The sequence below is a fragment of the Erythrolamprus reginae genome, chromosome 1 (genome assembly GCF_031021105.1).
Source record: "Erythrolamprus reginae isolate rEryReg1 chromosome 1, rEryReg1.hap1, whole genome shotgun sequence".
In the NCBI taxonomy this organism is placed as follows: domain Eukaryota; kingdom Metazoa; phylum Chordata; class Lepidosauria; order Squamata; family Dipsadidae; genus Erythrolamprus; species Erythrolamprus reginae.
The window spans coordinates 326,073,952-326,087,819 of NC_091950.1; the positions used below are offsets into that span (position 1 = coordinate 326,073,952).

Below are 13,868 nucleotides of genomic sequence, written 5' to 3' on the forward strand. Positions count from 1 at the left end.
GGTCCCCAAGGTCCTCAACTACATTGGAGGATTGTGGGGAGTTCAATGGCTGAGCTTCGGCTCTGGTCAGGCAGCAATTGTTGTGCTTTTCATGGCATTGACTATGCAGCCGGCTCTGTCACTAGAGCCAATCACTCACAGAAATCCAGTGGCACTTTGGTGATTGAGGCCAGTGGCTCTCACCTATTTAGTGGTTAGGCAGTAGCCTAGGGAGCATTGTGCTCCTTTCCCATGGCTCTCTTGGTTTTCTCCAGCCAGTGGAGAAGTTGTTGGGTGTGAGGTTAGGGACTGAAGATTGCGTCATTTTTTTGTTATTTCAATGTAATGATTTCTGTTTGCTGATGCCTTTTTGTGCAGGTGCATTATCTCAGGGACCGCCTTCTGCTGCACGAATCCCAGCAACTAGTTAGGTTCCACAGAGTGGGCCTTCTCTGGGTCCCGTCAACTAAACAATGTTGTTTGGCGGGACCCAGGGGAAGAGCCTTCTCTGTGGCGGCCCCGGCCCTTAGAAACGTAGAAACATAGAAGACTGATGGCAGAAAAAGACCTCATGGTCCATCTAGTCTGCCCTTATACTATTTCCTGTATTTTATCTTACAATGGATATGTTTATCCCAGGCATGTTTAAATTCAGTTACTGTGGGTTTACCAACCACGTCTGCTGGAAGTTTATTCCAAGCATCTACTGTACTACTCTTTCAGTAAAATAATATTTTCTCATGTTGCTTTTGATCTTTCCCCCAGCTAACTTCCCCCCTGAACCTTATTTAACCCTTTAACATATTTAAATGTTTCGATCATGTCCCCCCTTTCCCTTCTGTCCTCCTCACTACACAGATTGAGTTCATTAAGTTTTTCCTGATAGGTTTTATGCTTAAGACCTTCCACCATTCTTGTAGCTCATCTTTGGACCTGTTCAATTTTGTCAATATCTTTTTGTAGACAAGGTCTCCAGAACTGAACCCAGTAGTATTCCAAATGTGGTCTCACCAGCGCTCTATACAGCGGGATCACAATCTCCCTCTTCCTGCTTGTTATACCTCTAGCTATGCAGCCAAGCATTCTACTTGCTTTCCCTACGGCCTGACTGCACTGTTCACCTATTTTGAGACTGTCAGAACTCACTACCCCTAAATCCCCTTTAGTTTTTGTAACTGTATTTGTAACCCAACAACAACCCAAGCCGCTTCCCGAGTAGAGTTTGATTATGAGCAAAAGGACTTTTTCCTACTGGTCCTCAATGGGCTTTTCCCACCTCCTCTGACAGCTGTACTGTACTTCCTATCTCACATTTGGAGAATTACTGACTTAGCACAGTACAGTTAAAAATAATGATTAAAAACCTCCCATGGCTCAATACCTTCTATTTAATGCAGAAGTCACCAAGAAAGTAGAAGCCTTGTTTGAATACACCTCTACCTAACTATCAGGCTGAAAGAAAGGCAGTTACAATACCACAAGCATGCTAATTATACACTACCCAGAGAAGCCAGAATAACATAGAATTGTCAGTGACCCTGTAGAGTTGGATGACTCAGAAGGGAGCATAAATGTAGATCCAAAATTATACCGCTCAGCATTGATTCAGGCTAATATCTTTATTTGTTTCTTCCTTTCCAAGCTTGGGTAGACACACAATGAAACATTTTGCATGTTTACCTAAAATTAAACCTATTATTATAATCACTGCTAGAGAATAATGCACAAGGTTACATTATGTCTTTAGGATCTCCCAAATATGAAATATACTGCTTGTTCAAAACATTGCAATAAAACAATCCATCAAAACAATAAGAGAACACATGTCAAGCTAATAATAGCAAACTTAATTGGTTCTGGGACGAGGTTCTTAAGGTGAAAAGTTTGTAAGACGAAACAATATTTCCCATAGCAATCAATGGAAAAGCAATTAATGCGTGCAAGCCCAAAATTCACCCCTTTTGCCAGCCGAAGCACCCGTTTTTACACTGCTGGGATTTCCCTGAGGCTCCCCTCCATGAGAAACCCCACCTCCAGACTTCCGTTGCCAGCGAAGAGCCTGTTTTTGCGCTGCTGGTATTCCCCTGCTGGTATTCCCCTGCAACATCACAAAAACAGAGAAGTCCAGAGGTGGTGTTTCCCATGGAGGGGAGCTCAGGGGAATCCCAGCAGCGCAAAAATGGGTGCTTCGCTGGCAATGGAAGTCCGGAGGCGGTGCATCACAGTGGTGGCAGTGGGTTTGTAAGGTGAAAATAGTTTATAAGAAGAGGCAAAAAAATCTTAAACCCCGGGTTTGTATCTCGAAAAATTTGTATGACGAGGCGTTTGTAAGACGAGGTATCACTGTATTGATAGATAATTCTTTTTTTGGCGCGTTTGAGTTTAGGCACTAGCACCAGTGATAGTGAACCTTTTTTCCCACAGGTGCCAAAATAATGCATGCATGTGCTATTGCAGATGTGTGTGTGCCCACACCCATATTCAATACCCCTCCACGTGCCCATGTTCACCCATTTCCTGACTTCTAGTGGGACTACTGGGCTCCAGAAGCCAGAAACAGGCCTGTTTACAAACTTCCAGGAGGCCCATTTTTCACCCTTCCCAGGCTCCAGAGGCTTTCATAGAGCTTGGGGAGGGCAAAAACGCCCTCTCTTGTTGCCCCCCCGGAGGCCCTCCGGAGGCCAAAAAGGGCCTCCCAGAGTCACCACGCGAGCAAAAAATCAGCTGGCAGGTGCCCACATGTTTGATGGAGCTGAGCTAGTGCAACGGCTCATGTGCAAGCAGATATGGCTCCATGTGCCACCTGTGGCACCCGTGTCATAGGTTCACCAACACGGACCTAGACTAATGCAGCTTTCTTGGCAAGGTTTTTGAGAAGTGGTTTGCCTTTGCCTCTTTCCTAGGGCTGATAGAAAGTAACTTGTCCAAGGTCATTCAACTGACTTCATGCGTAAGGTGGGACTGGAACTCATAGACTTGGGGCTATTAGATTCTTGACCCCTGGCCGATGAATGTGCTGAGAGAAAGTTGATTGAATGGGAATGATCGCTTTTTATGGCTTGGGTTTTTTAGATTTTATATTTAATTAATTGGCTCTGAAATGTTATACATTGTTTTATTATACATGTTGTAAGCCGCCCCAAGTCCTCGGAGAGGGGCGGCATAAAAATCCAATTAATCAATAATCAATAAATAAATAAATAAAGTTAGTTGGGGGAAAGATCAAAAGCAACATGAGAAAATATTATTTTACTGAAAGAGTAGTAGATGCTTGGAACAAACTTCCAGCAGACGTGGTTGGTAAATCCACAGTACAGTAATACCTCATGATACGAACTTAATTGGTGCAAGGAGGAGGTTCGTAAGACGAAAAGTTCGTAAGACGAAACATTGTTTCCCATAGGAAACAATGTAAAGTCAATTAATCCATGCAACCAAAAAACCCCTGCAAAAAAACGGCTTTCCGGCTGTTTTAAAAGGTGACAGCCGGCCTGGGGGGCTTCCCAGCACCCCCCCGAACCCGGGTTCGGGGTTCGGGGGGCTGCTGGCAAGCCCCCCAGGCCGGCTGCGACCTTTTAAAACACCCGCGCCGCTTCCCATCTGTCTACTGAAGCCGAACGGCAAAGCCGAACTTCCGTGTTCGGCTTCAGGAGACAGATGGGAAGCGGCGCGGGTGTTTTAAAAGGTCGCAGCCGGCCTGGGGGGCTTGCCAGCACCCCCCGAACCCCGAACCCGGGTTCGGGGGGGTGCTGGCAAGCCCCCCAGGCCGGCTGCGACCTTTTAAAAGAGCCGCGACGCTTCGCAGTTGTCTCCTGAAGCCGAACGGCAAAGCCGAACTTCCGCGTTCGGCTTCAGGAGACAGCTGCGAAGCGGCGCGGGTGTTTTAAAAGGTCGCAGCCGGCCTGGGGGGCTTGCCAGGAACCCCCCGAACCGAACCCGGGGTTCAGCCAAATTTTGCCTCTTCTTACGAACTTTGTTCGAGTTACGAACCGGGGTTCGGGAGGCTTCTGGGAAGCCCCGCCGCCCGGCTGTTACCTTTTAAAACAGCCGCGCGGCTTCCCAGCTGTCTCCGAACGCAGGTTCGTAACTCGAAAAAAGTTCGTAAGAAGAGGCAAAATTTTGCTGAACCCTGGGTTCGTATCACGAGTTGTTCGTAAGACGAGGGGTTCGTATCTTGAGGTACCACTGTAACTGAATTTAAACATGCCTGGGATAAACATAGATCCATCCTAAGATAAAATACAGAAAATAGTATAAGGGCAGACTAGATGGACCATGAGGTCTTTTTCTGCCGTCAGTCTTCTATGTTTCTATGTTTCTAAATAGTCCCCTAGTTTATAGCCAGATGCCTTAACCACTATATCAGGTTGCCTCTCTAATACCTTTTTGGTGCTGTTCATTGAGCATTGCTAATGACCTAACTGATCTTTGAAGAATCCTTCAGCATTTTTAGCAATAAATAATGAATGTTGCTTATTCTACATACCCAGACGTATTGAACTGTACGTTATAGAAGTCAGAAACCTGTCTCTTTAGTTTCTTTGAACAGGCCTTGGAATATATTAATGTTTTAAAATTCATTATAAATGAAGTCTATATTGCAACCTGTGAAAACTTCTATGAAAGTGGATGGTGCTGTGACTTAAGTCAGCCTGTATATTTTTTCACTTGTGACCTCTCTTCTGCAGTATGTTATGTGCAGGGGTAGGAATCAAACATTTTAGCAACCAGTTCTCTGCCTGGTTGCAGGCTGGGCGTGGCCATGATGGGTATGGCCTAATCAGCCTCCTACACCACAATGGGGGGGGGGGGGAGTGTTTTTGCCCTCCCTAGGCTCCGGAGGCTTTCCTCCAAGAGGGCAAAAATGGTCTCCCCCAGGCTCCGGAGGACCTGCAGAGGCCAGAAACAGGCCCATTTCTGAACTTCTGGAAGGCTGTTTTTTTTGCCCTTCCCAGGCTCTCTCAAGCATCCAGGAGGGCAAAAACGGCCTACTGTGCTCTAGAGGCCAAAAACAGGTCTGTTTTCAAACTTCCAGGAGGCCCATTTTTTCCCTCCCCAGGCTCCAGAGTCTTTCCTCAACCTCCAGGAGGGTGAAAACAGTCTTTCTGGGCTCCGGAGTGTAAGCATATAGCATGGAAAAAGGGGATGGAATGTTGAGAGAGAACTAATTTGCATATTGGTATGTAAATCAGTTTTTGGCAGTTGGAAGATAGATTCGTATGCTGACTATTGGTGAATCTGCATCATAGAGAGCAGATGTAATATAGTTATACTTTCCAGTTGTTTATTTGTGTAAATATGAAACCAGTTCAATGAGAAAAGAAGAAATAAAAGCATAAGATTTATATTGGAGTCACTGTATCTGTACCCCAATATACATAGCATCACAGTTCTGCTATGACGAGTCTCTGCTGTATGAAGTGAAGAACATCACTTATAACCACAAATAACATAGAAATCCAACACGGAGTCCAGAAACGGGCCTGTTTCTAGACTTCTAGAACTTCAGTGAGGCCTGTTTTTCTCCCTCCCAGAGCCTCTGTGTGCGCCCCGCACTTACCTGGCATCCAAAATGGGCCATGTTGAGACTCCGGGGAGGGGAGGACAGGAATGGGGGGGGGCCAGCCAGTCCTTGCAACTACCGGTTCATAAAACCAAATGTAAAATTAGCATCCAGTTCGCCCGAACCGGTCCAAACTGGCTGAATACCACCTCTGGTTATATGTGTTCCCAAATCAGTGAAAGTGTACAAACAATAGCTTTCTCAATGCATTGGAAAACAGAAGAATATTAATGGGGAGATATTGTTTGAGGCATGATGTATATTAATTGCTTTTTTTTTTTTTTTTTTAAAAAGCTGTGCTTTATTCATTTTAGGAACCGACACTGTGGGTGAGAATTTTCATTTATTTGTGATTGTTTAGCTTGTAGTTTTCCTATTCCATTCCAGTTTCACAGGATTATTTCCCATAAATTTTCCTGCAGGGGGATGCACAGTTGGTTGCTAATTGGTCAAGTTTCTATTGTGCTTAATCGGTGCTACATTAGACATCTTATGTCCAGTTACTTAGTATTTTGTTATCAGGTCTCTATTTGCCTGAAGTATTTTAACTATCTACTACATAAAGGGATGGATTAAATTTTCAGAAGTACAGAAGCACCACAGAGGTATGCCTTTATATAACTGTGTTATTTTAGATTCCATGCAGCAAGGCTTTTCCAATTCAAACTGTGGCGTGCTGGGGAAAAGGTATAGAATGGCCAAATATTGAAAAATGGAAGAAAAAAAGCATGCTAGATACGGGAGAAAGAAACCTTCTGTAGGAAAGGAGAGAATTGTGGGGACTTTGTACTAACATTGGTGATATTACCTAGTTTGTGTTCTGTCGAGCTCTCTGGTAGAATCCTCCCAAAAATGCACAGATACAGTTTCAGACACACACCTTTGAAAATTCAAAACAATGTTCTTTATACCGAAAATGCAAATAAACAGAGCAAGTGTATAGCAAAGAGCACTTGTCTCCAAACAAATTGGTAATTTGTACAAGTCCCTTATCAGTTCTGTGATACTTAGCTTGCAGCTGTGAGGCAATTCACAGTCCTTCTTCTTTCACAAAGTGAAACACACTTTGCTCTGGGTTAGTTTCAAAGCGGGGAAAAATCAGCACACAAAAGGTCAAACGCAGCAAAGCAGGCACTAAACACAACAATTAGATAATCCTCAATGGCCAAACCCACAGGCTGCCATTTATAACAGCCTCACTAATTACCACAGCCCCACCCAACCACAGGTGGCCTCATTTTCTTTGATAATAATCTCTCAGTTGTTGCTGCCTATGCATCGCTCTCTGCATGCGTGGCTGTATCATTAACTCTTGTTCTGAATCCAAGGAGGAGCTAGATAATTGATCTCCTTCTGAGTTGTCTGTCACACTCTCCTCCTCCCTGTCACTCATGTCTTCTTGGTCAGAGGAGCCTTCACCAGCAGATTCCACCGGGGCAAAACAGGCCTGCAGCATGTGGATGTCTCCCCCACATCCACAGTCCTTGGGGCAGGAGCTGGGCCAGAGCTAACCACAACAGTTTGGTAATGAAGCGTCTGCAAGAAAGAAACCAAGCTCCGGTAACACCAAGGACCAGCACCCCCAGCTCAACCCTAAATATTCCGAAGGAGAGTATAAACAGCAAACCATAAAAAGAAACTTATTAAATGTTTGTGGAAGAAAAACAATGCAAGTTTGTTTATGATAGGATAGACCAGTGATGGCGAACCTTTTTTTTTCTTGGGTGCCAAAAGAGCGTGTGCATATGTTATCGTGGATGCATGAATACCCATGCCCATGATTCAATGGCTAGGGAAAACAGCTTCCTCCACATCCCGGAGGCTCTCTGGAGGCAGGAAACCGCCTGTTTCCCAATTTCTGGTGGGCCCAGTAGGCTCGTGTTTTACCCTTCCTTGGCTCCAAAGACTTCCCTGGAGCTGTGGAAGGGTGAAAACGGCCTCCCCCATCCCCCCGAAGGCTCTCTGGAAGCCAGAAATGCCCTCCCAGAGCCTCTGTGTGAATCAAAAATCAGCTGGCTGGCACACATATGCATGTTGGAGCTGAGCTACGGCAACGGCTCGCATGCCAGCAAATATGGCTCCACGTGCCACCTGTGGCACCCGTGCCATAGGTTCGCCATCACTGGGATAGACCTTACTGGGAAGATGCATTTTTCAAGTGTTGGGTTTATTTGAGGCCAATAGAGATGATTCTTGTAGCATCTACTTTGTATCCATTATGAAAGTGGACCGTTTAGGATTTTACTATCCAAAGATTATTTGAGTTATATGTTGTTCCAGCCTTTAAAATTTTGCTTCTTTTATACTTTTATAGTGATAGTCAACAATATGGTTGATAAAATATGTCTTTTATACTTTTACTAACAATGGTATATTTTTTTTCCTAGGTCTTATTTGGTACTGCTGATGGTCAGGTTATTGTTATGGATTGCCATGGCCGAATGCTGGCACATGTTCTTCTTCATGAGTCCGATGGCATCCTTAGTATGTCCTGGAATTACCCAAGTTTCTTGGTGGAAGACAGTAGCGAGAGCGACACAGATTCGGATGATTATTCCCCACCACAAGGTCATTTTTTTCTTTCAGTTCAGCATTTGTATGTTTTTGTCCTGCTTCTCATTCTGATGGTAAAACAATGTACAGTGGTACCTCTACTTACAAACTTAATTCATTCCGTGACCAGGTTCTTAAGTAGAAAAGTTTGTAAGAAGAAGCATTTTTTCTCATAGGAATCAATGTAAAAGCAAATAATGTGTGTGATTGTGGAAACCACAGGGAGAGTGGAGGCCCTGTTTCCTCCCAGGAGATTCCTAGAGAGGCCTCACGGAGGCTTCTCCCTGCCTTTTCCGGTCTTGTTTCCTCCCAGGAGATTCCTAGAGAGGCCCCAAATATTAGGTCGCTCAATAGTGATAGTCAACAATATGGTTGATAAAATATGTCTTTTATATAACAGATAAGTATATGTATATAGTGAAATAAAATATTAATTGGTGATAAGAAAATAACTATGTGCATATATCGAACACTACTGAAACTGAACGCTTTATATGTTCTATAAATTTATAAGCCGATTTGTCTGTCTACTTGCTTTCATTTTTCTTTCTTTTCTTTCTTTGTATGTTTTTTTCGTTTAGATTGTTTTTTATATATAGAAACTTAATAAAGATTATTTCTTTAAAAAAGAAAGTACTCTATTGGAGTCTCCAACCTTGGCAACTTTAAGATTTGTGGACTTCAACTCCCAGAGTTTTTGAGCCAGCTTCCAGACTTAAAGTTGCCAAGATTGGAGATACCTGCTATAGACCTCTGATTTATTTTCAGGAATCAACACCTCTTCCTAACAAGTGAAAAGATTTCCAGAATTTGGATATCAGTTATTGAGGAATAATAACACCTGGTGAATTATTTTTGTTTTTGTATTTTTCTTTTGAAATTCTTTGTTATTTTTTGAACAAGGCCATTGAATGTTTAATACATCTGCAAGCAGACTGGCATCATTTGTATATTAAGTAGATTTTTACATTTCTTCCACATCATTGCTGAGGATTGAATTTGTACGTTGTACATTGTGTGCTTACTTTGCTTAATTAGACACATTTTCCAGTCAAAAGCACAAAATAAGGAATTGTTTGTCTGAAGCCATTGAACAGCTAGATTAAGTCACATTATCAGTTCTTCCATGATTTTCTATTCTCAAAACCAAAACACAAGACAATGAGCACGAATTTCAAAAGGGCAAGTACTTTACTTATTTCAGAAACTAATCTGTAGCTTGACTGCTATTAATTACCAGATTTCCTTGTTTATCAAAAGGGAAGTAGAAAGAGATAATCTCTAGCTCCCAGCCTTCCTTAGGCTATTCCAACTTTCAACCAGTGGAACAATTAAAGCAGGAGCATTTGCAGCTCCCATGGGTGTGGTCTCAGAGTCCTAGCAAAAAATAACGAATGGCATAATTTAGTCATTTTTTAATATGGTGATAGGATGATATTATTAGATAGATGGAAATAATTGTTAGATTCTGCCCCAACTACTTGGTTGGTCTTAGCTGTGCTTTACATTCCAACATTCAACTCTAATGGTGCTTAGAAAAATAGCATATTCCTTACTTAAAACAGTTTCTTGCTGTTCTTAATATATTTAGGTGTCCCAAAGAGGATCTTCCAACATCTATGGGGCCTTTCTGAAATCAGTTTCTTGAGTGAATTATCTCAGATCCCCAGATTGCTTTATATTATATCCCTTCATGCTAAGAAGCTGCAGTGTGAGAGGTTATTTTAAGTACAGTGGCACCTCTACTTATGAACTTAATTCATTCTGTGACCAGGTTCTTAAGTAGAAATGTTTGTAAGAAGAAGCACTTTTTCCCATAGGAATCAATGTAAAAGCAAATAATGTGTGCGATTGGGGAAACCACAGGGAGGGTGGAGGCCCTGTTTCCTCCCAGGAGATTCCTAGAGAGGCCCCATGGAGGCTTCTCCCTGCCTTTTCAGGCTCCATTTCCACCCAGGAGATTCCTAGAGAGGCCCCATGGAGGCTTCTCTCTGCCTTTTCTGGTTACAGTTTCGGAGGCTTGGGTTCGTAAGTGTTTATTTTTACGTGAAAGGACCGCCCTTTGCTTGCAGTGCTGCTGCGGTGTCCTTTTTCGTAAAAATAACAATGCTTATTTTTACGTGAAGACCTCCCTTTGAAGGAGCTGGGGAATCCCTCCCATGAAGAGATTCCGGGGGCAGAGCTTTGACGTCACCGGCAGGTTGCTAAGGACCCCAGTGGAATCCAGGAAGTGATCACCTTGGCGTCCTTAGGAACCTGCCGGTGACGTCAAAGCTCCGAATGCCGAACACGACCCCGAACTTTGCCCGAAGTTTGGAAAAATTTCAGGTTCATGTTCGGCATACTGAACACTGCAAAATTCGCCCATCACTAGACAGTAGTAAATCAATCCAATTAATATACATAAAAACAATCTTTAAAAATTCTAATTTTAAAAACTTCCATTAACATTTATTCAAGAAATCATACTTAAAAATATTCGTTGGTCAGGGGGAATATCTAGTAATGAGATGAGTTTTTAAACTCTTTCGGAATGCAAGGATTGTAGGGGCAGTGCGAATCTCCGGGGGGAGCTGATTGCAGAGGGCCGGGCCCCCCACAGAAAAGGCTCTTCCCCTAGGTACCGCCAGCCGACATTGTTTGGTTGACGGGACCCTAAGGAGACCAACTCTGTGGGACCTCAAACAACTTCCTTCCCACAACCAAAGAGAGAAACACGAAGGATTTGGTTTTCATTTCGAGCATGCAAACTCCACTATTTATGGCATCACCAGATGAATCTATGGAAACAGGCTGCTGCTCCCAGCTTTGCTGTTTCCTTTCACTGGAAAACTTCTGGTTTATAATAAATTAGGACAAGAGGTTCATTCTGAGATTGCTTCACAGTGCCATGTGCCTTGCTATAAAAGAATAAAGCTGGCAGGTGTGTAAATCACACTGAGTCAGTCAGCAGTGGGTGAACTTGGTTCAAGCCTATTTCTATTGATTAGGCTAATGTCACATGTTTTTATGAAGCATTTTGTGTTCCATTGATCTGGTTTTGACTCACTAGAAGAGTAGGAGGGAGTTGCTTGAATTAGATGCATTAAACAGTATCAGTTATATGCAGGGGTGGATTCCCATTACCACCGCTACCAGTGCGCTGCGTGCGCATCTTCAGGTATTTTTCATGCATGCGCGCCCATCCCCATGTGTTGTTGCTTCCTGCACATGCTCAGGAAGCAAAGTATTGCGAGGGGACACGCACGCGAGATAAATTGTGGCGATTGTTTTTTGCTTCCTCACATGCCCAGAAGCAAAAAATTGCCGAAATCTGCGCATTATTATTATTATTTATTGGATTTGTATGCCGCCCCTCTCCGGAGACTCGGGGCGGCTAACAGCAATAATAAGACAGCATACAATAATAATCCAATAATAAAAACGATTAAAAACCCATTAATATAAAAACCAAACATACATACAGACATACCATGCATAAAACTGTAAAGGCCTAGGGGGAAATAATATCTCAGTTCCCCCATGCCTGGCGGCAGAGGTGGGTTTTAAGCAGCTTACGAAAGGCAAGGAAGGTGGGGGCAATTCTAATCTCTGGGGGGAGTTGGTTCCAGAGGGCCGGGGCCGCCACAGAGAAGGCTCTTCCCCTGGGTCCCGCCAAGCGGCATTGTTTAGTTGACGGGACCCGGAGAAGACCCACTCTGTGGGACCTAACTGGTCGCTGGGATTCGTGCAGCAGAAGGCGGTCCCTGAGATAGTCTGGTCCGGTGCCATGAAGGGCTTTATAGGTCATAACCAACACTTTGAATTGTGACTGGAAATTGATCGGCAACCAATGCAGACTGTGGAGTGTTGGTGTAACATGGGCATATTTGGGAAAGCCCAGAAGCACAGAAGCAAAAACAAACTGGGATGTGTGGGTGTGCACACAAGAGACCTGAAGCTGCCTGCGTAGTGTGGAGACAGAAAATCATTAATAAGCTGGCAAACCACAGTAAGCTACTACATGACTTTCTGTAAGCACAGATCAACCGTTAAGTTGATTACTGACATCCCATATATTTCTCCCCCTCCCTTGGAAGAGATGCTTCCTTATCAGTTGCAAACAGCTCTGGAAAGGACCTCCAGACCTGCACGTAGGCAATGGCTTTAAAGCATCAACATAATTGATCATTCACTGTCCACGAGGCAAACGTGAGGCCCTCCCATGCACTGAACCATCCAGTAGGATCCTGTATTCTCTAATACCCAATGAGATGTAGCTTGATGACTGATGAATGATAATAAAAGGGGGTGCAAGGCTTGGTCCAAAAAAGAAGTGCCTTCCCCACAAGATGCCATGCTGCTTCCTGCCTCTTGATTGACAACACGTAGCGCAATAATCACTATCCGTGTGTTGTCCTTTACTGCAGTGTTTCCCAACCTTGGCAATTTGAAGATATTTGGACTTCAACTCCCAGAATTCCCCAGCCAGCATTTGCTGGCTGGGGAATTCTGGGAGTTGAAGTCCAAATATCTTCAAGTTGCCAAGGTTGGGAAACGCTGCTTTACTGTACCGGTAGCAACCCGCTACTGGTTATATGATACTGATTTTCAGTTCTCCACAACTTAGCAGAATGCATTTAGAGCAGTGATGGTGAACATTTGCAGCCCTGAATACTGAAAAGGGAGGGTGTGCGCCCGTTCCTCGGGGCCACAAAGCAGAAGAGGAGCTGCCCAGGAAAATGAACTTTTGGTTTCCGGCATGCGCACATGCTTGCCGGCCAGCTATTCCTCCAGTTTCTGGTTTGCATGCGTGTGTGATGATCAGCTGGTGTGCTAGAAAACAGAAGACCATCTCTTCCAGTTTCCAGCACTGCTGCATGCACGAGGGCCAGCTGTTCGTTGCGTATGTATGCACACCCAAAACTTGGAAGAGGAATGTGCAAGGTGACTTTGGGCACATGTGCCATAGGTTCGCCATCACGGATCTAGAGTGATGTTTGAAGAGCATCTTTCTCATGCAGTGGCAGCCAGAATTAATGTAATTATATAATAAGTATTGAAGATGGTGCTGCAAAAATATAATATATAGTATGCGTTTTGTGTGTGTTTGTGTGTGTGTAAAATATATAAAGTACAAATTTGAACCCCAAAGAAATATCCTTATACAGTGGTGGGTTCTTAGGGGTACGGTCAGGTACATAGTACCGGCAGTAAAATTTTGATTCCCCCCCCCCTTTTTTTTCTTCTGGGCTCCAGGTATGTTTTTTCTATGAGGTTGGATGTGTATAATTTTAGAAGAGCTGTGCGTGTGTATGTGTACATACACTATATTGTAGATAATCAGGAGTGGGCTACTGCCCAGACAGGGGAGAACGCAGTGGGGTAGCGAAAATGGAGCTCCACCCCAGAACACCCAATTTGCACTGAAAGATGTTGAAACAAAATGCATAAGCCATGCCCACAGTGTGGTAGTGAAAATTTTGGTAGCCCTTCACTGGCCTTATAGAAACTTGACATTGTCTTTTAGTAGTTTCTGTGTTTTCAGGATTCATCCTGTTCTTCCCGATCATGGATGGTCAAGTTGTCTTTTAAAATATGAGCTCGCTAAGTATGAAACATGAATATTTCAATTTTAAGAGGTTTCAGATCGGGAGTACTTGGGAAATGAATGGGCCTCTCTCCTATATATATATTCATTTCATTTCATCCAAACATGGATGAATTAGTACTGGAGGAAACTTTGGATAAAAGAATATGGTGTGAACATGCTGCTTTGTCTCATAATTGAAGT

The 13,868-nt window shown here is 43.6% G+C and overlaps 1 protein-coding gene across 1 annotated transcript in view; it reads left to right on the forward strand.

Annotated features, from left to right (window-relative positions):
- TULP4 (TUB like protein 4) overlaps positions 1-13,868 on the forward strand; it is an 84,702-nt gene that overhangs the window by 42,741 nt on the left and 28,093 nt on the right. Inside the window, exon 4 of the mRNA XM_070733780.1 lies at positions 7,930-8,110. Coding sequence (XP_070589881.1) covers positions 7,930-8,110 — 181 coding nt within the window. The remainder of the gene's footprint in view (positions 1-7,929; positions 8,111-13,868) is intronic.